Source organism: Dryas octopetala, chromosome 6, assembly GCF_963921425.1.
Source record: "Dryas octopetala chromosome 6, drDryOcto1.1, whole genome shotgun sequence".
Classification (NCBI taxonomy): Eukaryota; Viridiplantae; Streptophyta; class Magnoliopsida; order Rosales; family Rosaceae; genus Dryas; species Dryas octopetala.
The window spans coordinates 3,193,331-3,219,909 of NC_141371.1; the positions used below are offsets into that span (position 1 = coordinate 3,193,331).

The following is a 26,579-nucleotide window of genomic DNA, read 5'->3' on the forward strand; positions in this document are numbered from 1 at the left end:
GATAGGTGGGCCATGAAGAAACAGGTCATGGCTATTTATTTGATTATGACCGAACACTTGAACAGAGTTGCCCAGGTCCACCCAACCTACACATAGTCCCTCACTAGGGCACATTAAATAGCAATGATCTATTTACTGCATGAATGCAACAGTTCCAAGTTTTCCACCATAGCATTCAAGTAAAAATCACAATGTGAACCCAGACCCCATTCAGATCTCATAGTGGAAGAGATCCAAGGCATGTTGTTTCTTCTACGGTTCTACCTTTATTGGCATCCACCCAATTCTAAGAATTCAATTCTCCCAACATACGCATCCATATTAGGCGTTGCAATCATAAACAGACAAAAGAGGATATTATACAACATTAACGCCCTAATAAATGGAATGATAGTGTCCTCAGTATACTAAAATTAAAAGAGGGGGTGGAGCATTTCAAATTTTTACAAATTCAATTTACAGTAAAGATAGAGAGAAGACAGAAACTTGATGGGTTTTGTGTTTTACAATGCATTTTATCATCGCTTGAGGCAGTACTTCGTACACAGGTTATCAAGCTTCTCCGCATATTCAATCGGAGTTGCCTCATTATAGAACACTTCATCCCATAGCTTAACATGATCTGTTACAAGGTTATTGAGTTAGTATAATGATTATGTGACATACTCTATTATATGCAAATAATGGAAAATATGAAACCTGAAACCCATAAAGATAAGCAGGAAACTATGACACTAACAAATCAAAAGACAATGCCACATTATGGGAACGTGCTTAAAGACTTTTCTGGTTTCTTTGATCCCCACATTCTTTATGTGCAGTGAGAACATTACCAGGTGCCATGGACAAGTCATTTATAGCATATCATATGCAAAATAAGACATTACAGCACATAGAATCTATTCTAAGTCTCCATTTAAAAGTCCAAATCATTGCAACAGAAAGCTAAACTGCATTGACATAGGCCTGCTCTGTTAATAAGAATCATTTAGAAACCAGGTTACTCCTCTAAGCTTCATAACATCTCAAGGGATTTTAAATTGTAAGCATGCATACCAGCCTTGTCTGTCGATGAAAGACACATGATGAGTGTGTCAAATCTTGGAACCTTGGTTAAGTTCTCCAAAAAATTGACGGCCAAATCCATTTCTTCACTGCCAAAGAAATAAATCAAAGGTGCCTGTAAGTATTTCATCAAGCTCAAGAAGAAAAACATATAGATCAGACACATAAACATTACTTACACAAAAAAGGATGCCACACACTTGATAATGTCAACTAGTATGGGAACAGTCAAAGCATTTTTGAATATCTGTGGCAACGTACTAGGAGATATAGCCTAAATGAAAAAAACCACATCAGAAATGAGAAGCACATAAATGGAAATTTAGCATGATTTACGATTTTATGAGCAAATGCCAATTGCACGTGCAACTATCTTTCTCCTTTATGCACATGTGAACATTGTTAACAGGAATGGAACAAATGGGGAACCACTTGGATGGCCCTAAGCATGAAGAAGCCAGATAATCAGATTGACAATGTGATTGCTGGTTTACTTTTGGAAACCATCCAAAAGGAACACACCCATGGTCACCAACTAATGGATGAACAGGATGAACACATGAATCTTGCATCTTGGTAGTCAATATTTATGATACTAAACCACACCAATACTTTTGCAGACCTTCAACATTCTAGCCTGTAGAGCATTATCTCCAGAAAGTCCTCGCCAAGAAACCTCAAATTCATAGGCTGAATTTGGTGGTGTGATTTTTTCTGCAGCTACAACCATGGCTCGGGAAGCAGCTCGAGAAGCAAGCTCTTGTACTGATGCCTTCACTTCTTGCTTCCTATTTGTGTTATTTCTCTACAAAATAATTGTAATATAGACTAATGTCAAGAGACTAAAAGGCATATAGATGCTAAAGCAAGGAAATTTGTCTAAAGAAAATTAAGAAGATAATGCCATAGAGGCATAGAGACCAAATCATAGAAAAAGAACACAACATATAAGTCTTATAAGAACCATAAAAGACACGCAATTGAGTACAGCTTCTTAAACAAGTCTATTTTACTTATTCACCTGTTACTAAGAGGAAAAAGAAAACTCAATTTCAACAAACAGAAATAAAGTCAAAAGGGAAACAAAACACTTATTTTCAATACCTTAGTGTGATCTGGAACTGCACTCATTTCTGTTGTTTGAGTACTACTTGAGACAGGCTGGATGGTATGTCCATTCACTTTGGTATCCAACTTTCCCACTTTCTGCATTTCCTGTACAGAATTTTTCAGTGCTCCAGATGCCTTCTGAAGAATTTTCTGGGAATAAACAATTCAATAATAAAATAAAAGGACTTATCGATACGGATGATACTAAATTGTCAAAAGCCAATCAATAATAAAATAAAAGGTCTCAAGCCCGGATTAATTCTGCAAAAGACCTCTAACAAGAACTGGAACACCAACTTAAATGATCTCATTCTCTCTCCCTCTGTTAGCATGCATACAGTTGAAAGTTTTCATATTCAGAAAGGTAGGGTTTTCTAAAGATTAAGACAATTTTTATTGGTGAATCAACATTACTGAAGTAGCCTTGAAGAAAGTTTCAAGAAAAAAGTTAGAATTAGCTACTTCAGATATGAGTGTAAATTTGCTTACTTTCTCATACAAAGATTTGGCCTCAGCATATTGTTTCTTGATTTCTTGGTTGTGAGGCTCCAACCTCAGGGCAAACTCAGCATCTGCAGTTGGCTATATTCATTACATCAGACAGATCAAAATGACAATATATCAGAAAAGAAACCATATATAATAACATCAGGAAACAAGTCATAGTTTGGTTTTTAACATACCCTCAATGGATTCTTTCAGTTTTCCAAGTTCTTTTCTTGCTGTTGCACGTCGTGAGTATGCTTTTATATAACGATCATCCAAATTCAAGACCTCCGTACAGTCATCCTCAGCTTCCTGGAATCTGATGAACAAAATGGAGAAATATATATAAATATATATATATATATGCTTCAGATAATTAGTTAAAATGTAACCTGTAAGAGCTTAGACCAGCACATAGCAAGTCTGCACACCTTGTTTTACTTTTAAAAACTAAAACACCATCACGGAAATATGAAAAGTATAAGCACTTTCTGAAATTCAAAAGTTCAAACTTTCATTTTATAAAAGTGCACAAATAGATATGGTTGAACATACAAACAAACAAAATGCATACAGTTTATGCAAACATTCGCTCAGTAAACAAAACAGAGGGTGTGGGATAACACTTGCCGTTTGATTTTGATATATGCCATTGCCCTGTTTGCATAAGCTACTGCAGTTGGGGACAAAGCAATGCTTCTTGAATAGCAGTCAATTGCTTCCTTAAACTTCTTCTGCTTAAAATACTCATTTCCCTATAAGTTAACAGATAATAGCACAATAAGCATCAAGATTGACCCAGTTGTTATGAGACGACCTTAATCGTTGAATTATAACAACAGCATAACACCATCAACTCCTACCAAATCTTTCTCTGAAGCAGCATCGGGAAGACTATCCTCAGAAGTGAAACTACTTGATATTGTATTGACTGAATCATAATTCCTTGAGTAGTCATAATGCCCCGAACTAGTTCCCGAATCTCTAGTTTTCTGAAATGACAAAAGCTTTAGAAACTGCCAATGAAAAATATAGTGAAGAGAACACTACCAATATTTAACTCCTATAAACATTGCAACCATCAGCTGAGTATAACCAATATTCACCAACAATAACTTATCACGAGTCAAAATTTTCTTAACGAAGTAATTGTATAAAGAAAATAAGTCGGGTTAATAAAAATTCACCGGCTTTTCCACGTGTGAATCTTGTGGTCTCATTTTTTTGTCCTTGTCCTTAAGGGAAAGCTCCCAGTCCTGCAAGTCACTCAAAAACCCCTGGAAATCCTGGAAACAGGGAACGAACAGGAAAAATACCAAAACGCAGTAGACTACAATTATTAACTAAAACCCTAATGGCATATTCATAATTATGCAAGAACAGAAAAAACCAAAATCTAAGCTCTTAAACTGAAACTTAATTTTTTAGGTACATGTAAAGCACATTACCCCAATCACATATCTAAGACAAATAAAATAACCTTTAAATGGGGCAGCAAGTTTTCAGTTTCAGTTTCATTTTCTTTTCAGTTCCCTCAACTTTCGCAGCTCCCAAACATATTCTTAAATCTTAAGAAAATTAATAATACTAATTGGAAAAGTTAATAGGTAAAGTGGATACCAGAGCTTGGTCGCGACCGTGCTTGCTTGGAGCCCTAGCCATGGCCTTAGGAGCGCGCGTACCCGATGATACTGGAAGAGAGAAAGCGAGAGGGACTGCGAGGCTTTTTCCCAATTCAATTTGTCACTCTTTTTTATTGATCCAAAAATAAATTTGTCACTCTTTTTTATTTTTTTCCCTCAGTTTATAGCTTTTGACGAATGAGTAACATATATGAATTTCTAGACAAGAATGCATGACAGTACTGCAGGAAATTCTTAATTATTTAATAAGTCTTGTCCTAAATTTTTAATAAGTCGACCAAGAATAGTCATGTTCAATCTGGTCCTCCAAATGATGTTTATTATTCTCATTTCATCGTAAGTCATTAATTCATATAAAAAAATTTCTTTAATTTTTTTAATAATTTCAAAATATCCATTAAGAAATTTTTTTTTTTTTAACAAGACTCAAAACTTTTTAGTAATTAATAAGTTTTTATTATGATTCATGATTATTAGTAAATACAAGAGTGAGAATCAACTTCATTTTCATTTACGTTTTAAATAGTTAGTAAACAACTTAATGAAAATCAATCCCCCCCACTCAAATTTCTTATCTCATTCATTCCTTCTTACTTCGATTTATTTTCTCTCATTCTATATTAGTAAACGTGACCTAAGAATGGTCTGCGGTAGCCTTTGTGTTCAATAACTTTCGCACCAAAAATAGGCTTTTTGATGCGGCCCAAAAAAAAAATTTGTTCCCTGATTATTATGCCACATCAGTTGATAATGAATCTTCAAGATAATAATTAATCTCTCTAATATTATTATTTATCAATCTTTCTTTTTCTTGCCAGCGTTCATATGTGTCAATGTACGCGAAGAATCGAGAGCCATATGTTTATGTTTATGATTTCCCTCGGGACCTAGAATCTCATGGCCAGCCCTGCATTTGTATCTATCTAGATTTTCTTAAGGTCAGCCATGCAAGGAGAACTTGTATATATATGAGAAAATTACCCCAAGATCCGATTTGGGACTTATTAGGAGCTATGAACACATGCTTTGTGGGGGTATTGGACAGCCAAACTGACATGGAAGCTTACAATGTTCCATGAAGAACTCAGTTCTATATATGATTTGTATATATAAACTTGTGCTACTATCACTTCAACCTATGTAACATTATACAGTACTTATATTGAATTAAAGTACAAATGAAGTGCGGGATTATGCACAATGTCCTGAGACTGCAAGCCAGTTTCACCAAATTAACAGGCAGAGAGAGGCGGCATCTTTTCATGTATTGCCTTGTAGCACTGGAGACTGCACAGAGGAAGCTTTGATTGAGAGTCCCGGTACTTGTATGGGTTCGTACAATATGGCCCAACGCACTTCTCACGGGGAGGAGGGTAACTGAAATGCACATACACACAAGAAATAAATAAGTAATAATTATCAGGACAACTTTCATGGATTAGATGTAGAGTTGCAAAGAAAGGAAGTAAAATTCATCTGCAGCTAGAGAGAATTGATTGAAAGCGAATTTTGAGACAATATGATCTCCAAAAGTTACTCTTATGACAAAAAACAAAGTGTAGATCAGAAGTCTAATTTGATACGCAGCTGCTTATCATTCAAATTTAAGAAATACTTGAAGCTCAAATAGCTTTCAAAAGCCTCTAACAATGATGGAGGCTGTTATAAATTGCTGCTATTCAAGATCTAAGAGAAGCATCACAACTTAAGCAAGCTATATAAACTGTGTATGGATTTGGAATAAAAGTTACATTACTATTAAAAGTACCTAGAATTTTCAAATGCTACTATACCTGCAAGGCTTCGAGTCAAATATAGTTGGCAAACCCATTTCAGTGGGGAAGGTTACCACCGATCCTGATGGACCCATCACCCATCGAACAGAATCTGATGGGAGTACCATAGCATTTGCAGCCCACTCCTGCAAAAGACATAAATGTAGAGTAATTAAAATAAATGCTCTTTGTCTCCTGCGTGACATATATACAAAGTATGCTAATATGCACCATCTGCTACCTGTGCCAGATCTTCTTGTCGTTTCTTTATCTTATCTTCCCGTTTCTTCCTACTAGAATCTTGGCCCAGAATTTTTCTGATTGCCTCAGCCTAAGATTCAGCCAAGTTTTAAATTAAAAAAGAGAAATGAATTCCTTCTAACTAACATGCATATAATAGGGAAAACTAAAACTTAAAAAAAGAGAAGCCAAACCTCAGATTCTCTAGCTGCCTTCTCCACTTGCATCCTGCGTCTCTGAGCAGCCTCAGCTTTCTTCAGTTGCTGCTCTACTGCACAAAGTTTCTCTTTTTGCTCTACCAATAAAACAACAAATACTGTCATGAGAGAACTCAGAGTGTATTCAACAGGACTTAATTATAATAATAACAAGCAGTTATCACCGACTTCTTGGTGGAGCAGGGGGCAACCCGTTGGGGAACTCAATTAGACTTGCACCTAAGCTGGAAGAGACATCTTTGCCAGCTTGAAGAGCCCTTTGACGAGTAGTGACTGTCATCTCCTTCTTATTATCTGAGGATGATTCGACAAACTCCTTTCTCGATTTCTTCCTTTTAGTATTGGGCTCACCATCAGTAACATATTCTTCATCTTCTACATAATCAGTATCATCAGATACTCTTCCTGATCTTGACTTCTTACCCTCCTTGCCTGATCTTGAAATGCCATAATCTCCCAAAACTACACTGTACTGGCCAACACCACTTCCCTTCAACACCCTTGAAATCTTCCTTTCTTTCCTGTTTTCTCTTTCCTCATCCTCTTCGTATTCCAAACTGCTAACTGAGGTAATCTTAGATGTTTTGAGTTTTTCAAGGTATCGAACTTCCATGTCATCATCATCTCCATCATCAATTGCTCCTTCCAGAAAGCGTCTCTTCGGAACCCGTTTGCTCTTGCGAACAGGTTCTTCAGGCATCCTACCCCTAGAAGAATTGGCCTTCCCAACATCAAAGGCACTTTTAGATAAATCCTTCAGGGGGACCCCTCGTAACCCACTTCCTTTATCTGAACTGAAGGAATGATCATCATCTGAATTTTCCTGCAACAGAGATAGTTAGATATAGTCTAGAGGCTCGATAAAATGTGTCCCTAATCTATGTGACCTAATTAAAGTAAACACCTTTCATGTAAAACTGGGGAAGAGAAACTAGGAAACCAAAGGTCTCAAGAAATATGATTTAAAGAGCTAAAAGAAGCAACCAAAAAACAAAGTTTCCATGCAAATAGAAAATAAAATGAGAATTTGCAATCGAAAATCTAAATTATGAAATTTTTTTTTTCCATCATATCTGATTGCCATAAGCATTTTCTGTAAATGCAGTTTATATTATATGCTACTCGATTCCATATGTCCACCTGCCATACGGTGGATGTTGCAATACCATGGAAATCGTCAAGATTTGTTACAGACAATGGATGTCAAATTTAGAAAATCTTGAAGAATATGTCAATGGCCCTTTTAAACCTGAAGAATCAACTTTTTCCGTGGTCGAGGGGGATCTGAAAAGTGAGAAGATTTTATAGAAGACAACCCAATAGCAGATGCACCATCTGATGTAGACTTGGCTTGAATTGTGCGTGTAACACCACCAACTTTAAGCTTAACCTTTTTCACTTTATTCTCATTCTCTAAACCATCCGAAACAACTTCAAAAGGTCCAATCTCGCTTGTGCCTTTCCAATTAGAAGGGGCAAGGACACCCTTGCTGGACCTTTTGGAATCAATCCCGCTATGCCTATGCTCGTTACTGCCTCGAAAACAACCATTATTGGAAGCTTCATCGGATTCACCAGATCCTCCCCCCTCACATTTAATCATAGTCTGCACAGAAAAAGTTTCAATAATGTTACTAAATGAAGCCCTTGGGCTGCATAGGTTCAGATTGATTTCTCTATTTCGAGTAATTGACCATAATCATCATACTCGTCACTTGACAATTTTCTTACATCATCTGAAAGAGGCATTGATGACAAGGGTGAGATATCATTATAATCCGAAGGCAGTTGTGAGTCGTTCCGAGGACGACGAGCTGTATTGCTCCTTTTCTTCCTCACAGCACTGGTTACGTCACTGAATCCCAAACCTTCAAAAACCTCCATCGAAGTCACAGGGATGAAGCACAATCCTAGTGCTGCCTTTAGTTTCCCATAAAGAAGCAGATTAAGTCATGAGCAACAAAGAATCTATGAGTTTAAAGGTCATACACATCATAAGTTCATAACAATCATCATCATTATCCTTGCCTTTCCTGCATCATACGAGGTTGGCCACACAGCATAACAATGGACAGTAAAACATATTCAATCGACATTATAAATCTAGGAAACCAATACATGCACATAATGTAACAGAAACAAGATAATAAAAAGTAGTAGAAAACTGGAATAAAGCATTGGAAAATTATCAATATACAGAAGCCGTTCTTTATGTTGTGTTAATTAGTTGTCAACCAAACAGAACTAATTGAAAACAATTTATCTTCCATTTGCTAGCTTAGAACACAAATAAATGTTATTAGCTTCCTAGAACTGAAAAGTCCACCTCAAACAAGCTGAATGGTTGCAGACTCATTTGAGTTGACAAGTTATTTTGTTCTCAATATTTCATCTTTGTATAAGGATTTGGAAAATATAGCATAAACAGAAAACCATGACCACAATTCATGACAAAAGAATATCATAAAGAATCTTCGCGCCAAAACAAATAAAAAAAATTGCTGGAAAAACAACCATAGAAATGCAAAAATGAAGATAGATTTGATGGATTTTAGGAATCCAGCTCGGGAAGACCAATATTAAATCAAACTAAGCAGCACAAATCAATCTTCCAAAATTCACAAATGGAATAAATTATAGATATTTAGAACTTAATTGAACTCAACCATCAAAGTTCAGAAAAAACCCATATGGATTATTACATCAGACAATATAAGAAACATCATGCACTAGACCCTTACAAACAAAAGCCAACCAAAATTATCGAAAACTAACATCCATAACATGAGAAATGCAATAATTGAGCCAAAATTGAAATTCCCACATGATAAAACCACAAACAAAATCAGCAAAAAACTGAACACAAAGACCACATCGAAAGATTTAACCTTTGTGGATAGGCAACGAAAATCCTCAGAAAAACATTAGATTATCACCGATAAGATGGCCACACAGCATAACAATGGACCCGGTCAGACTTAAAGAATACGAACTGGGTTTCCTTGAATAGGTGGTGTAATGTGATTGGAGCATGAAAGGCGGTACTGGGTTGAAGTTAGGGTCTTTTGCAGGGGACCAATAGTTTTCACCATTGTTGTAAACTGAGTAGTGCTGTGGCTTTGTTGGGTTATTACCATCTTGTACATTATCCTATTCTTATTGTCAACCTCTCCCTCCCAATCACTCTCTCAGTAGTCAAGTTTTGGTTGGGCTGGGGCTGGGGTTGGTGGACTTGGATCAGGGACTGTGTGGTAACGTAGATAACGGACCATGGTCCATGTTAACTTGGGCTGTTTTCACTCCCCTTGGATATGCTTTTCTGTGTTTCATCTTATTCATCTTCATTCTCTTTTCACAACTAATTTTCAACTTTCATAAGTAAAATAATAATTTATTTATTTTTTTTATGAAAGTAAAGTAATAATCTTTAAGGAAATTACAAATTTGGTTCACTTATTTTATATCTAGTTCAATTTTGGTCCATGTTATTTTTTAAGTTCGGTTTTGGTCCACTAATTATTTCAGTTATTCAATAAAGGTCCAGATTTGTGACTTTAAATTATTTGGGTTGTGTTTTCTTCAATTATAATTGAGGTATAAGTTATATTTCATCATTTCTTTAGTCATAAAAACAAATTTTGAGTATTAGAATCTAAGAGAATTAAGATTGGGTAAAATTTGAAAAATTGGCAGTTTCGAGTACTCTACTTTGGAGTCAATTATCTTGAGTTTTAGAACTCCAATTTGAATGATCTTTATATGGTTGTAAAAAATAAATGCATAACTTTAAAACAAGTATATGTTTGTTGAATTTATGTGAGATTTGATAGGGTAAAAGACATGTCAAATTTGAGAAAACAAATATGGACTTTTATTGAACAAGTGAAATAATTAGTAGACCAAAACAGAACTTAAAAAAGATTGTGCACCAAAATTAAACTAAGTATAAAATAACTAGAGTAAATTTGTAATTTCTTCATAATCTTTTGTATTTGTTTGTCTTTTTCCCACTTACTAGAGGTAAGAAAAAAAAAAAATTAGAGGTTAGAAAAATGTAACGTGTTGATCAAATTATGAGAGCAATTTCCCACATTGGACCCTTTATGGGTCCGCGACTTGTCCTCATGTACATTAGTATGATTTGAACATAATGATATTAGTTGCTCCACCCATTCAATATGGCTCCTCTTCCCTTCATCATTGTGTGCCTAGTGAACCTCATCCCAGTCATTCTCACCAACAAATTAATGCTCTCTCTTGTTAATCAGTGAATTGTGAATTTATTTTTCAATATTCGCACATTTCATATTCAATATTCATAATTTTGTATATTAAATATTTGTATATTATCATTCAACATTCATACACATGGTACGATTGGTACATTTTGTATTCAATATTTGTATATTTGGTATTCAACATTTGTGCTTTCTAGTTTCTAACTTTCTATATTCAATGTTTATATTTTTGCATTGAGATCTAACAGCTTAGAATCTATACTTTCCAGATGAGAAATGTGAACCCGTAAGATCCAACATGAGAAACGTGCTCCATCACATGTTAAAATTTACCCATAGAACTCACATTAGTAAATCAAAAGACAACGTTTTCTGGGTTCTTCTGTTGTTCAATTCTGGTTGGCACGTACGGCCAAAGAGTATCCCACGTTAGTGTCGAACGTGGGACCCACCGGCGGAACTCGAGTGAGAGTCTGAGACATGAGGAATAGGGCATCGGAGAGACAGGTCTGGAGAAAGATACGTGGATGACGCAGCAAACGTCAGTGATAGACACAAGTCTAGTCTACATGACAAGATGGTGACGTTAGAGTGACCCTTCTTCTGACAAATAATAACAACGATCAATCAGTCAATCAAGGACCCTGGCTGTGGGTGATGTGGAAGACAGATCCGACGGTTGACAGCGACGCTGAGACCCTCTTTCCATACACGACAGTAGCGCGCGATGCGCGGGTGCTTTTTTTCTTAGCCCCACGTTGTCAACTCAACGGTCATTTCAATTTGAGAGCTACTATTTGCACACCCTTTTTTTTCTTTTTGCACACCCCTATTAAAAAAAAAAAGACAATAAACCCCCTCCCTTCTTTCCCTCTCTTTTTTCTCTTGTTCACACCCCCCTTCCCCTGTTTTTTTTTTTTCTTCTTCTTCTCCAACCTTCCCCCAGCCAGCCCCTCCACCCAACCCACCTAGCCCCTCAACCCCTCACCCGACCCACCCCTCCCTCCCTCCCCCTCCCCCTCCCCCTCCCCCTCCCCCCTCCACCCAACCCACCTAGGCCTCCAGCCCCTGCACCAACCCCCCCAGCCCCTGCACCACCAAAACAGCCACCACCACTACCACATTCTTCTCTCTCTCTCTCTCTCTCTCTCTTTCTCTCTCTCTCTCTCTCTCGCCCAAGCAAATAGAAAAAAAAAAAAAAAAAGGGTGGCAGGTGGTTCGGCAAACCAGTGCCGAACCCGTCGGTTTCGTTCGACAGGTAACCGCCGAACAAACTAGGTTCGTTCGGCGGTTACCTGTCGAACGAAACAGACGGGTTCGGCACTGGTCTGCCGAACCACTGCCACCTTTTTTTTTTTTTTTTTTTTCTGCTTGGGCGAGAGGTGAGACCACCACCGGTCACCTCCTCATTTTCTCTCATCTCTCCATTTCTCTGTCTTGTCTCTAACAGAGCCAAGCTGCTGCCAGCGCCACTCCCGCGTCGCACCGTTGAGCTTCCACCCCGGAGAAGTGCCCAGCTGCTCCATCGACGATGCGACCAGGCAGTTGGGCGGGCGGGTGTTTGAGCTCAGTGCTGCACAAGGTGGCTGGAAGGAGTTGGAGCCGGCAGTTGGGCTTCGCGGAGCTTGCAGGAGAGGTGGTGTTGCGGGGAGGTGGAGTCGCGAGAGAGAGAAAGGGAGCTAGGAGAGAGAATGTGACGGGGAGGTGGTGCTGCCGGGGAAGAGAGAGGGATGAAGGTGGTGCAGGGAGGGTGCGGGAGAGATGAGCTGGGTGGGTCGGGTGAAACGGGGGGAGGGAGTGAGGTGGTGCTGCTGCATGCGGGGAGGAGAGAGAGGGATTGAGGAGGGTGGCCGGTGCTGCATGCAGGGAGGTTGGTCGGAGAGGGAAGGGGTTGAGGGGCTGGGTGGGTTGGGTGGAGGGACTGGCTGGGGGAGGGTTGGAGAAGAAGAAGGAAAAAAAAAAAAAGCAGGGGAAGGGGGTGTAAACGAGAGAAAAAAGAGAGGGAAAGAGGGGAGGGTGTGTAATGAAATGAGGGTATTTTGGTAATGGGTTGGGTGTGTGTTGAGAGGTTTTGAATTTGAGGTAAGTGTGTGGGATGTGTAGGAGAAAAAAAGAGAAAAAGGGTGTGCAAAAAGAAAAAAAAGGGTGTGCAAATAGCAGCCCTCTTCAATTTTAGGATTTTCTTTTCTAATCTAATTCCTTATTTCCTTCTCCCTTTTTCAAAAAATTTTCAATAATAAAAAAAAATTGTAGCATACCAACCAATTCCAAAGGGAAATTACACTCATCAAAAAATAAAGTGCATGAAAAATATTGGTACATAATCATAGTACTAAGTTACTAAGAGAAAGAAACTTATAATGTTACAATGACTACAGACAACATACCCAGCCTATATAATCATTTGGTACAAAAAGATTTAACTAATGACTAATGAGTAACGACCAACTAATATATATACCTACCTGCTCCACAAGCCTGAATAATATTCATAGCAATAGTAATTTTTATTTTATTTTAAAGATACCTATCTAAGATTACAAAATTTCAAAAAAGGTAAAAGGAGCAAGTTACCATCCAAGTAAATGCCTAAATGGGGACTCTAAGATCCACCAGGGCCACTCCCTGGTCCTCCAAGTGTTAAAACCACACCTTGAAGATCACTTCCAAGGTTTGGTTCTCTGGCTACGGAGGAAGTGTTGGCTCTAGTGACCGAAAATGGTCGTGCCACTAGAGCATGCCTCAGGCCCAGACCGGACCATGGCATGGAATTCTTTATTATTGGCTGCTCCGATATCCTCAGGTATGGCTCCACATGATTTGGGTTCGGAAATGGTTGTACCACAGCAATGGGGATTTGGCTTGTTGAAGATGAAAGACTTTGTGCAGGAGTTGGCCCTCTTGGGATGACCCCAGGTCCCTGCTTGACAAATTATAAGTCGCACAAACAAGTTAACATTGACACATTGCTTTGCATACCTCAATGAACTTAAAGCCTTTTTACAATATAGTTTGATTTTGGAAGCTTACTGGTGCAAATAAGACCCCTCTATATAGCTTTCCATTAACAGTTGCAGTCACTAGGAAACCTGAGTCGAATGCTCCGTCAACTTTGCCTCGAACATCAGCACCAATCTAAGGAGAAAGAAAACCCAATAAAAAGCTGTAACTATAGAGAATACAAGAGTAACAATTATCAGAAAGGGAGATTAAAGAAATGCATACCAGGTTCTGAATAGGCCCTGCCTCCAAGTGTTTCTGTTCTGCTGCTGGAAATTCAATACTTGGTCTACCGATGTTAACATGACGGTACTGCTCTCGTTTTGGTTCGATTTGATATTCTCCTAACAAGTTAAGGTCCTCTGGAGATCTTTGGATGGAATTTCTAAGATCTTTATGGTTACTTAGAACATTGGGAGATTGGCTATTGCTCGAACTCTGATTTAATTGCTTAAACAAATGAAAACCTTGAGAACCTGTGGCAGAATCAGCAAGTTTAGTAGTTGGGGTCTGTTCTTGATCTGAGTGTGAAGGTGATGAATGCTGGGAGAGTGATAGAGAATGCTCCTCTTGTTCAGATTCGATGTCACAAGCTTTTGTAGTGGTTGTTCTTCTCTTCTTTGGATGTAAAGTATCTACAGTAATGTTTAACAATGAAATCATTAGCAATGACTTCATGTATATACCAAGAGGCAAGAATATGAATTCTTATCTTATATACCAACCTGATTTGAGCTGAAAAGAATGCTTTGTTTCTGATTCTGGTTCATAAGCTTTTGTCTCTCTTACCACTACATGATTCCCCATAAGCATAGTTTTCTGCTTCAAGCATTTACAAAAACACTCCTCTTCATTATAGAAACATAAAGGATGCACTAAAGTACTGCATTTGTTACAGTAACTTTTGTACCGTGTTAAAATCTGCTCCCCTGGAGAACTTTCTCCTCTCTTGGTTCCAATGGCTTCCGAAAATTTTGCACATGGAAATATTGTAGCGACCATTGGGATGTTCTGCTCCAAGCTGCAACACCAACAACTCATTGAGAGGACGCTCGTCCTCCCCACACCTACATGTTCAAACCTGCAAATTAAGATGCAACCCACTATATGGAAAGGGAGCTATAATATAAGCTATTAGACATTGATGGCTAATTACCCTCCATAGACAGCAATGTCGGAGTCTGTAACAACAGCAGTATGAGAGAATCGGCCTTGTGGCTGTTGGCCACGTATATCCAGTTGGGTCCATGAACAAGTTCTCACATCTAGGATCCAAACATCATTGTAGTAATGTTTATCTCCAACCCCTCCAATGACACAGAGCTGCAATTTTTTGTTAGAGGTCAATGGCTTTCTGTTTTGAGATTAACTCTTAGATAGTGAAACTTGAATTCATTACATTTTTAAATAAAATAAGATAGCATTATAGAAGTCTCCTGCAGTGCCTATATTTCTATGCCTTTCTACTTTGTACATTTGATAATGTTACTTGCCTTTGTCCCAATACTCACAGCAGCATGACCAGCCCTGACACCAGGTGAAGATCCTTGAACAGCCAACTGTTGCCAAACAACCACAGAAAACCCCAATTTAACTTAATTTGTTCAAAATTTGTAAGAACAATGAAAAATTCAGATACCATTGCAACATTGAAATTCTAACAGGATAAAAAGAAAACATACCCTTGACCAAATCAATGTATCCATGTCAAGCATATCAACATCACCATAGTACCTATCGCCACGGTCCCCACCATACACAAGAAGTTTCTTTCCTATTGCAATAGCACTATGACTGTCTCTTGGGACAGGAATATCACCCTTCACCTCAGGGCAACTCCACCTCATGGTTTTGAGGTCTAGAACATGCAGATCATTCAAGTAATTTGCTTCACCTTCTCCACTACCCCCAAATATCACTAATTTTTCGTCACCAACAAGCGTGGCAGTGTGACTTTCACGGGGTGAAGGTGGAGCTCCTGTAAATTCTGGTCGTGTCCATTCTTTGGTCACGAGATTCAGTATATGAAGATCATTTACCTTCTTGGAGCCATTTGTGCCCCCAAAAACTATCATCCTATGCCCCAGAACAATGGCACTGTGGCTGTCTCTAGGACCAGGCCCTTGACCGGTTGCTACTAGTGTGTTCCAGACCATTGTTTCAAGATTAAGCACAAGAACATCACTGAAATGCATACCTCCACAACATCCCTAAATTGCATAAACAGAAAAATGAGATCAAGATGTAGCATAGCAATCGAAACTCCGATTATATTACCAAAAAAGGAAGTTTTATAGCTTCCCGTTGTACCATATCACACAGAAATCAGCCACATGCAAGATATACCAAGTTATGTGACCGCACAGAGCAAATCTAAGGACAAATTCAATGAAGTTTGCCAAATTCTTTAGTAAAACGCAAAGGACTCATCAGCACAATTAATTATTGTAAATGGTATTATAATAACACTGATTTTGGTCTCTGCATCATCTTCCTTACAGAAACCTTGGAATGCCAAAATCTGCTAGTCATATATAACAGCCAAGACATAAACCAAGTCTTAGGTATGCGATTTTGTAGAAGATCCAAGACATAGGTCTCAGAGAGTTCAGAAATATGTAGTATTTGATTTATGAAAATTTTTAGAATCAGATAGATGTAAGTTTTTTAGGATCAGCCAAGCAATCCCACTTTCTTTTTTAGATTACAGTCCTATTTCTTCATGGTACTCAGACTCTGAAGCAGTTGATGCATGAACTCAAAAGTATATTTCTTTAATTTCCTCTTAATAATATTAAATAAAATTATGCAGAACTTTCAGAATTTTGCAAAAAAGTTTGTTCAAAAGTTTAACATGAAAATAGTTAGAGAATTTCGTAGTAGACGGGGATAATTTTCAAGTTAAATTATGAGAAGGAAACCCTAAAAGGAAAAAAGAAAAGAAAAGGAAAAAACAAATTAACAAACAAGAAAAATGAAATATATCAAAAAGAGAAAGAAAATGACTACATCAAGAAAGCAGGAAGGTAACTACCACATAACTGTCCTACTAATTAGAGAAATATAAACAAGAGGAAACAAAGTTCAAAAAATATTCTAAAAACAGAGTTGAAAAAGAAGAAACGGGGAAAAAACAACAACCAGTAAGAAAAAGTGTGTTGGTCATCAGCCAGGTATAACATATTGCAGATAAAAAAAATAAAAAATAAAGCAAGGATATATACAACATGCATGAAAAAAGCATAACAACTGTTCAGATGAAACCATTTCTGCATTATATAATCACTCACAATTCACAAAACAGTAAAACTAATCCATATGCACACACAAATATCATACAGTGAAAACCTAGTTACAAAACTGAAGGGGAAAGGAGCAAAATTTAGAAGTTCTCTCTCTTTTATTGTTGACAAGAAAATTATACATACCCCAAAGACATACAAAATCCCTCTAGAATAGCAAGCAGAGTGCCCCCATCTCTCAGAAGGATTAAATCCCACAACCTTGGGATAGAGCCACATTGCCTTCTTCCTTGCAGTTTCACCTCCCAAAGACCCCATTATTTGACTCTCTCTCTCTCTAAACTTTGGTATGTGTATTACATGAACACAGTGTGTTGACAAGGATGTAGAAATAGAGAGGGAGGGAGAGGGTCAAAAGAGGACATGAACGAGCCAAGTGATGTATCAACTATCAGTGTCAAAGGACATGAAAAGATGGGCGCTTTCAAGTCCAAAACACTGTGGCAACCAACACCAACAACAACAACAGCACAAGCTTGTGGTGAAAACTGAAAAGAACATTTCTTTTTCCCTGCATCTTAATATTCTTTCATATTGTTCTTTAAATAGCTTATGTGTAAAGAAAAAAAATCTCTAAAAAAGTAAGAAAGTAAATATATTAATGGCTGGACAAGGCTTTAAAGAATTTCAACAAGTGATGTAAAATCATGGAAATGTGACTGTTATCAGAGAGAGAGAGAGAGAGAGAGAGAGAGTTATTTTATTTTATTTTTGTGTGTTAAGTATAAGTTTCTCACTTTTCACACTTGTCCAGCTGAAAATGATGGAGTGTAGGGACAGGTGGTTTGTGGGAAATGATGGTGAAGATGTTTGGGGTACTGAGGAATTGTCGACAGCATAGAGCATAGGTTATAGGTTATAGAGAAGAGGGGAGCTTTCCTTTCTGAGTTTCTGTTTTTAAAACTCTCACCCACATGGTTTACTCTGTTTTTCTTTCCTGCTTTATTTCCCACAGTGGTGATATGATATATTGGGATTGATGGGAGTGGATCTCTCTCTCTCCCACACACAACCCACATTCAATTTTCAAGGTGGGGTTTTTATTGATGTCCATCTACAAATGTCTCTCTTCTCAAGAGGGTCTTTGGGGGATGTGTAGTGGGTCTTCGTGTGTGTGTGTGTGTGTGGAAATTCTTTTGTTTTGGGAAATGGGATGCTGTTTGTTTACCTCAAAAGGTTGGGTGTTTTCTTGAAAATTGATCACTCATCACACCGTTAGTTTCTCCCCACACGAGAGATCCATCATCTTTTTCACCTATGCTCTACACCTTCACTTTCACAAAAAAAAAAATAATAATAATTATAGTAATATAATTTCCCAACTAAAATTTACCTATTTTTTATTGTATACAAATATACAATATATGAGACACAAATATAGTCACTATCACATAATTACATTTTTGTCTTACATATTATATACAACAACAAATAGGTAAGTTTCTTTCTAACTTTACCTTAATTGCTAGTATTATGATTCGAGCTAACCTTCTAACTTTTTCACTACAAATAAAAAAATTGAAAGAAGGCAAAATTGTTTTTTTTTTTTTTGCCAACAATAAGGCAAAATTGTTAAAAACATTTCAAACAGATCAATTTCTAGATAATTTTGTATTTCTTTTTAAGGCATTTTTACAAATACATTGCCTTCATCCAGTTGATTAACCTTTTTTGCTCATTTCTACCGATGCACAGAGATTGAGGGAGAGAAATAGAAGAGAGAGAGATAAAGAGATGGCGGGGGCTGGGCTGCTATTGATGGGATGAACAATTGAGGATTTTTTTCATTAATTAATATGTCCTTATTCGTCAATTTATATTAAGGTAAAATATGAAATTATATTTTTATTTAAATATTAGGACTATTAATGAATTAGTTGAGGCTAAATAATGACACCCATTTCTAAATTATTAGGCTTAACACGCGAAAGAAAATAATTTCATTTATATATATGATAAATTTTTAAGCGATAAATGAATTTCTTTAGAACCCGTTTGACACTGTTTTTAGAATTGTCAAAAGCGATTTCAGATTAGTAAAATCACTTTTGGTATCGTTTGACAAAAATAAATAAAAGTACTTTTGGCATATAAAAACGCTTTTAAAAATTTTTTTAATAAGCACATGTCAGGTGCTTTTTTTAGGAAGTACTTTCAAGTGTTTTAGTATGAACAACTTATAATTTTTATAAAAATGTGTTTGTCCTTCTTAGCAGAAGTGCTTCTAATAAAACTATTATTAAGTAGAAAAATTATAGGGTATAACCGATATACTGTCATGTGTTATAACCAATCCAACGTGTAAGAGTATTATTGGACGATGTGTTTATATTAGTAGGGTATAGTATTAATAACATTCACTCATATTATAACACATAGACTGATTATACCACGTGTCAATATATCGGTTATACAGAATAATTTATCTACTAAATAAAAATATTTTCAAAAAACAGTGTTAAATAGACCCTTAATAATTTTGTTTCACTGCTCAATCCTCACTTCTTCTTCTTGATCGATGTAAGTCTTGTTTTGCATCTTCTCCGCATCTTACGCATCATAATATATATAGACTACTTTATTATTCATACGAATATTTGCAATGGTGTTCATTAAGGATTGAATAGGAGGGATAATGCATCTGAATTCTGAATTTACTATGATACTTATTGATTTCAATTATTCTGTTAAATTCTGAACACGAGATGAGAAATGAATGGGAAGATAGGAAGATATCGCGAGAAAGAGGAACTCTTACCAACGTAATGTTGACAGCGGGAGGGAGAGACGTATAATACACGCGATAAACACGGGGACGTGATATTTAGATTTGGATTGGCGGTAGCAGCGAGGAGACTGCCTGATTCACGTGACTCAGACACTCAGTCCCCTCATCTCACTCACACTCACATTGTAACTTGAACTTCCTTTTCTTCCTTTTTTTTTTTTTTTTTTTTTCTCCTGTTTTTTCTTATAAGAAAAGAAGTCAAATTGACATGAAAGACAGCTATCTTTTCAGGATAATAGCCATCAAATTTTTTAAAATCACACTCTGCAGCACAAATAATTAGGAAAGCACTTCCTCTTTTAACAATGAAGTTTAAGCCAGAGAATAATCAGTAAAACACTGTTTGTTTTGGGCACAAATCATGTAAACCCAAAATAAATGACAACAGAATTAACTTTGATATTAATAATATACATGGGAAGATATTATATAGTATTACTGTATTAGTACGTGTTCTTGGGGTTAGAGGTGAAGCGTGACGGGTACGTGCTGCTTACAAATACGAAACCCAATGCCCGCAGATGTTAATGTATGTACTATGTAATAGGGTAATTAGGTAAGGTAATACGGAACCCAGTTACCAATACCAGATGCCATAACGCAGTTTGACACATTTCTATATATATCTATTGACTATTGTCTTTTGTTTTGGTTTGGCATCAATAACAAAGAATAGAGAATACATAGTAACTCTCTCACTGTCAGTCAGAGTAACTCTTTGACCAAAAAAATATATATCTATAATACAGAGTAACTCAAATAAACCATCCTAAATTCATGCACGGGCAGTCAGTCAGGCACTAGTTAGTCTAGTTTAGTTATGCACCAACTTTTTCAGAGATGGACCATTGGACATACCATATTGACTTTTATTATAGTTTCATATAGATCAAGAGGCCCAACAGTTAATGGGCCAGTTTTTGTTGGACCGAGTACTACAAACTTGATGGGGCCCAAGGAAGTATGAATTCTCGGACCATATATAATCAACACCACAAGGTGTAAAAAATGCCTCCCTTATCTTTTGCTGCTATTGCCATTGCGTGTACCCATAAACAATGCAGTGTCATATCTCAGTTGCATTATTTTTCTGCCTTCATGGTTTCAAGAGAGGCTACGATGCTCTAGTGTTTCCTTTCATCACTTCTATGTTTAACAAATGACAGAACCCAGAAAAGAATATGATTCAGCACTTATGAGGGCATTCAGTTCGAATCAAAGCTTGATCAGTAAAAATGAGTTTTGAATATATCAATGCTTTACAAATGTGTTGAAATGTATGTACAAGTGGGTCCATTGAAGCTCATCATCTATATGATATGATACAAACTTACCAAGGCATGGTACAGATTGTATAATACAACCCATAAAACATACGAACCGCGAGTAACAAAATATACCTCAGTTTACTATTAATAGAAAAACGTGGGCACCGTAAAATAGGTATTGCAATAACTTGGTTCTGCTTTATGTCAAACAGCCTTTGCACCAGGGCCACAGATAAAGTAAAACTGCAGAGGATAAAAGATGATTTTAGTTAGTAAAATGATCATTATAGTAGTAAAAGAAAAAAAAAATGGAGATGGTTCATTGTATAAAAAGAAAAACCTTACATCAATTATTAACACCGAGCATCAAAAGAGAAAAGAATTCTTTGTGCATCTGTTGGATTCCTCAACCACCGGCAGAACAGCCACGCAGCCCCAACTACTGCTAAGAGTGACAGAATTGCTAGAAATCCGAAATGTGAAACATCGTTGGCAATTATTGCAACTCCCAACATTGTAGACTCTGCCAGACTAGCAACAGCAACTTCTGTTGTCCCAATAATATTTACTTTCGATGATGGTATTCCAGTTTGAAGAATCTGTGCTGCCACAACATCATATGACATGTGTCCCAACCTTGATAATACCTGCATACAAAGTAGGGCAACTTTTCATCAAGCTCAAAGGAAATAAACGATACAATAAAATGTGAGAAAAGCCTGACAATTAGCCCTCAAACTTTGTGTTTAAGTAAACAAGTATAGTCCGGGTGATCCAGGGGCATCCAAATGATTATTTGGGTCAATCCTTTGCATACTTCTTTTCTTCTTCTGTTCTCTAATATCCTTTGTAGTACATATAATTCAAAGTGGAGCATCTGCTAATATAACTGAAACCTTTGCTTTATGATTAAATGATGCAGGCAAAAATCACTACTGATACCTCCAAATAGATAAGAAATCTCTCACTAATCCTGATCAGGATTTACTGACATGCTTTCGAATCCAACATTAAGTAACAAGTTCCATTGTCCAATCAAATCATTACTATGATTTTCTTAGCTGCTAATACGCAACTAACATCCCAATTATAACTACAGCTGAAGCCAAAATTCCACCCCTAAAACTTGTTTCTTAACTACTGAGTCCTTTCTCTACAAGCTTTTGTATTACAGTTGTCAGTTTGATCAATTATCAAATATATGAAAGCAAGAAATGAAAAAAGATTCTTACAATCAAACACAAGAAGAAAAGAAGGGGGCTCTGCTGGGAGGAAGATCCACTACAATAAACAGCAACAGCTATGGTGAGAAGTGAAGCCTGAAAAATTAACCCAGCTGCTCCTGCCTGGAAAACAAACTCCATGAGGAATAGACATAAGATAAAAAATGACAAAAGACTAACAGGAGAATAAAGCAGATAACGCAACCTTTAAAATGCCAAGTCGCCTGACCAGGCTTGCAGACACAAATGTTGCTGCAACACCCATACAAGCACACAGTCCACTAAAACCCCCAATGATAGATGGATTCAGACCTGTTAAACAATGCCACAATACCTTGGAGTTATAATAGGGTTTCTAAGCAAAAAAAAAAAACAAGAAAAGGTTTTACAGTGCCAAGGCTAAAAGAAAATATAAAAATATGAAAAAAGAAATCAATAATGAATATGGCATTCACATCAAAGCACGATTAATGAATTCCCTCGTTTTGCCCTTAGGTTAAAGACAACACATTATCTCCTGATAAGTCAAAAGGAGTACACCCAACACCATGCTTGTAATAAACTATATTCATTATTAAGTACGACCACTGACTGGTAGCTGTTAGAAATCCCTCTCATGCGCATTTTGTTTTACTACTACATGCATGCGGACAAGATCTATTTTGATTGAGCAATACCATTCCCTCAGAACTAGGGCTTGAAATCGAGATCTTTCTTGAGGAAATTTGCATGTAAAAGGGGAAAAAATATTGACGAGTACCACTCTGTGTTAGAAATGCTGTCATCAAACTGCCTGGAGTGAGTACAACATTAAAATAAAGCAGTACATAGGCTAGGCTTGCAGGAAGAACTGGCTGCTGCATGTATTCCTTCCATCCAAGTTTAATAGCTTCCACACCTTTATACACTGATTGCCCAGAAAACAGAACCAGTTAGTACATTATTAAAAATTTCTTTTTGATTGCAAATAGAGGTCATCAGATTTACTTATATAAAAGATGAATTATCAAATTTACCTATATCATCAGTATCAAGCAGAGGTCCTTCAGTGGATGATCTGCAACAGGTTTGTGAACATTTAGAGCGGTCAAGTACCCCACTAGAAAGCTTGTTGGTTAAACATGTGAGAACAATCTGAAAATTGGAAATTTATAGTCAATAATGAAAGATACATTTATCCAAGTAAAAAAAATGAAAGACAAAACAGAGCAGGGAGAAGAGCTATTACTGCAAAAGGCAACGACCACACCATTAAACCTGCGGCAAACTTCAAGCATGTTACTGGGTCATACTGAGAGAGAAGAATGCCAAATAGTGATGCTCCAGCTATCTGTAAATATACAAAGCTATAAGTCCCCTCAAGATCTACTACAAATTATCATCTATCACAAGATTTCATATTAAACTCATTCAGCGGAATTTAAGGTAGAATAAACTATAATACCTAGACTCTTTGTATTCAATTTAATGATTCTTTGTGTATAAATAAAAGGGAAAATATTACATGATGAATCACACATAAAAAATGCACGGAAATAAATCTAAAGAAAAAATTATCATAAGATCAGCAAATACCTCACAGAGAAGATCAATTCGATTGAGAATGGCATTTGCTTGTGCAAGCGCAATGGGCCTGTTCACTCCTGCCAACTGTTTACACAAGGATGCCAGTTTAGGGACAATGACAACTTGGAAGAACAATACTATGTGTGCGTGTGTGTATCCTAATGGAACAAAGAAAACTCAAATTAGCAGTACCAGCACCACCCAATCACGCTCCATAGCAACCCCCAATGCTACACCAGATAGCCTCTCTACAGCCCCAGTTAATACAAGTACAATGAACCAAGGACGGAGGAGGAGGGATGATGCAGAAGGAGGAACAGAATGCGCATGAATTATCATTGCTGCAGATAACAACTGAGCAGCTGCCTGAGAGGGAGAAAAGGGTTAGAACACATAACTTTAGAAGAATTTTCCTGCATACATATTTGGATTACAATGTAAATTAAACTAATCACCTGGATAATATTAAGACAGTTATAGGCGGGTACTCTGGGAAAATAATCCATAAGTGTGCCAACTAAAGGGCCTCCAGCAATTATTGCAAGCTGTTGGAAATGAAATTGAGCTACTTAGTACATTTTCCAACCTTTTTGTCCTATATACTTAATTTATCTCAATAGCAACCTTACTAAAGAAACCCATGAATGCCACAGGTAGAAGGCTTGGATATATCAATGCAATAGCAGAGGGCCAAGCAAAGTTCCAAAGTTGTTCCACCAAATTTCCAGCTATGCAACTAGCATACAAAGCTGAAACATATGCCCTTCAAGTCAGAAATCACCTCAAGGATACAAAACCACTGGAATCAACTATTTTAATAATTCAAATGACACATATAAACAACAGCTTAAAAAAGATACGTCACTATGCTTTAGATGGACTACTTGGGGAAGGCTCTTACCATATAATCCCATTGGATGGGCCGGAGTAGCAGCAAGGGTATGCTGCTCCTCTATTGATAAAACCTAGGAAAAAAAACAATGGCAAAGTAAATAATAAGACAGGAGCTAACAGTAATGTAATGTAAAATGGTATTGAAAGTGGAAAAGGAAAAGGTCAATGGACCAGCATGAAACTCACAGGCAGTGTTGTCAAGAGACTATCTACATAAGTGTCTTCAGTTAGCAAACTCAAAGATTCAGTCTCAAGGATATCAGAGTTAAGATTAACAATTGGGACCGAGCAATCAGGCTCTACAGCTGATGATTCCTCCTGGGCCTCATTTTCAGTAGCCACATGGTTGAATTGTACATCGGTGTTGGTTATTGAACACCTTGAATTAAAACTATCAAATCTGTCACCAAGGGAACAGGAAAAAAAGAAAGGGTTAATAATCACATTCAGTATTTCTGTCAAGTCATGATCTACGGTTCGAGATTTCATTTCACTTACTTTCCTCTAACTAGTTAGTGAGAATTCAATTATTGCTTCAAAATCTTAGAAATCAACTTAAATAAGGGTTTTTTTATTTTAACAGAAGTTTCATTCTACAAAATTACAAATTAAAGGAAATGACTTGATAGATACCATTAAGTATAAGTCCCCAAAATACATAACAATCCAAAATTCAAACTTTCTGCTTTTCTATTTTCTCTTGTATTCTACACTCGTAGTATTTGGCAACCAAACAGAGCTTATCACATACATGCACAGCTGAACTTGATTAGTTGATTTAAAAAACAATTGCTTTAGTTCACAACCAGTTGAGCATCAATAGAAAAGCACCAAATATCCACAACGCACTTCCCATTTTCCTTCACTTTTCAGCAAAACAAACAGAGCATTTAAGTCAACTGTAAAACACAAGCTTATCAAAAACTTCATTACAACTTTGACTGACCATTGAAGTCCAAAAAATGAAAAAGCCTAAACAATCCAAAGTTCCAAAACTTTTTTCCATTTTCCTTCACTTTCTCAGCAAAAAATACATAAAAGCTAATAAATAAAAAACACAAGCTTACCTATCAGAACGCCTTGACAGGTGGTTCAAACTCAACCATCGGCAAGAAGTGATGCGATGACGAATTCGATAGGAAGGCCGTGGCGGCGTCGATGATAGAGAAGCTTGGCAAGCGGAGAATACTTTAAAGGAATTGCAAGAGAGCGAATACTGTGAGAGAGTGACCGTCCAACCACTACCCAAAGCCATTGCTTTTGTTGCTTCAGCCTCCAAAACTTGAAACACCAATTGGGTTCTTGCCCACTCATGCAGCCTCCAAAACTAAGCTACCCTTTTGCTCAGTTTCTCAGTTTGGCTCAGAAAACTGAAGCTCAACACAGAGGGAACCTCTCAGAATCAATGAACAAACTAAAGTTGGGTTTTTTCGGGGTTAATTTTTCAGTGTGTATTTCAGAAGAGAGGAGCTTGGTGTACATAAATCAAAATTTTTTTTAAGTTTTGATTTTTCCTGACAGAATTGTAGCCACTCACAAATGGGTTCCTCTCAGACTCCATGAACAACTTTGACTCAAGGCTGGGTTTTGGGGGTTAATTTTTGTGGGTATTTTGAAGGAGAGGATTTGGAGATGAAAAATCAAGATTTTCAATTATTTTTTGTGGGTTTAAGCTTGGTTTCATGGCCTTATCCATGTCTGGTCTTTCCTGAGTCCGCCGGTTAGCGGACAGTTCAAAGTTGAGTTTTATGTCTGATCGTGTG

General features: G+C 37.0%; 4 protein-coding genes across 6 annotated transcripts; all 4 read right to left on the reverse strand.

Moving 5' to 3' along the window:
* Positions 1–337: 337 nt before the first annotated feature.
* Positions 338–4,490, reverse strand: TPR5 (Tetratricopeptide repeat (TPR)-like superfamily protein). 3 transcript variants are annotated; one of them, XM_086247037.1, is made up of 11 exons: positions 4,282–4,490; positions 3,849–3,947; positions 3,525–3,653; positions 3,292–3,416; positions 2,859–2,980; positions 2,665–2,747; positions 2,170–2,280; positions 1,688–1,870; positions 1,245–1,339; positions 1,057–1,154; positions 338–622 (listed from the first exon to the last, which is right to left on the reverse strand). In XM_086247037.1, the coding sequence occupies exons 1-11, from the start codon at positions 4,321–4,323 to the stop codon at positions 519–521; spliced, it is 1,191 nt and encodes a 396-aa protein (XP_086103163.1). In that variant the 5' UTR covers positions 4,324–4,490; the 3' UTR covers positions 338–518. The 3 variants fall into 3 exon arrangements, with proteins under 3 accessions (XP_086103163.1, XP_086103162.1, XP_086103161.1); XM_086247036.1 differs by having other exon boundaries at positions 2,170–2,325; positions 3,849–3,917; positions 4,282–4,489; XM_086247035.1 differs by having other exon boundaries at positions 2,170–2,325; positions 4,282–4,488.
* Positions 4,491–5,348: 858 nt separating this feature from the next.
* LOC147281140 (HIT zinc finger and PAPA-1-like domain-containing protein) lies at positions 5,349–8,453 on the reverse strand. The gene is made up of 7 exons (XM_086247181.1): positions 8,269–8,453; positions 7,787–8,143; positions 6,706–7,360; positions 6,514–6,614; positions 6,321–6,410; positions 6,098–6,225; positions 5,349–5,681 (listed from the first exon to the last, which is right to left on the reverse strand). The coding sequence occupies exons 1-7, from the start codon at positions 8,419–8,421 to the stop codon at positions 5,537–5,539; spliced, it is 1,629 nt and encodes a 542-aa protein (XP_086103307.1). The 5' UTR covers positions 8,422–8,453; the 3' UTR covers positions 5,349–5,536.
* Positions 8,454–13,308: 4,855 nt separating this feature from the next.
* LOC147281141 (uncharacterized) lies at positions 13,309–17,335 on the reverse strand. The gene is made up of 9 exons (XM_086247182.1): positions 17,204–17,335; positions 15,458–15,985; positions 15,269–15,334; positions 14,932–15,098; positions 14,686–14,842; positions 14,501–14,597; positions 14,001–14,410; positions 13,806–13,910; positions 13,309–13,695 (listed from the first exon to the last, which is right to left on the reverse strand). The coding sequence occupies exons 1-9, from the start codon at positions 17,333–17,335 to the stop codon at positions 13,378–13,380; spliced, it is 1,980 nt and encodes a 659-aa protein (XP_086103308.1). The 3' UTR covers positions 13,309–13,377.
* A 3,752-nt stretch (positions 17,336–21,087) lies between these two features.
* IREG3 (iron-regulated protein 3) lies at positions 21,088–26,519 on the reverse strand. Its single transcript, XM_086247043.1, has 14 exons — positions 25,884–26,519; positions 25,003–25,216; positions 24,824–24,887; positions 24,547–24,671; positions 24,378–24,467; positions 24,115–24,288; positions 23,932–24,006; positions 23,585–23,686; positions 23,373–23,490; positions 23,117–23,263; positions 22,562–22,668; positions 22,366–22,479; positions 21,479–21,780; positions 21,088–21,376 (listed from the first exon to the last, which is right to left on the reverse strand). Exons 1-13 carry the CDS (start codon positions 26,069–26,071, stop codon positions 21,487–21,489), a joined length of 1,812 nt encoding a protein of 603 aa, XP_086103169.1. The 5' UTR covers positions 26,072–26,519; the 3' UTR covers positions 21,088–21,376; positions 21,479–21,486.
* Positions 26,520–26,579: the final 60 nt, after the last annotated feature.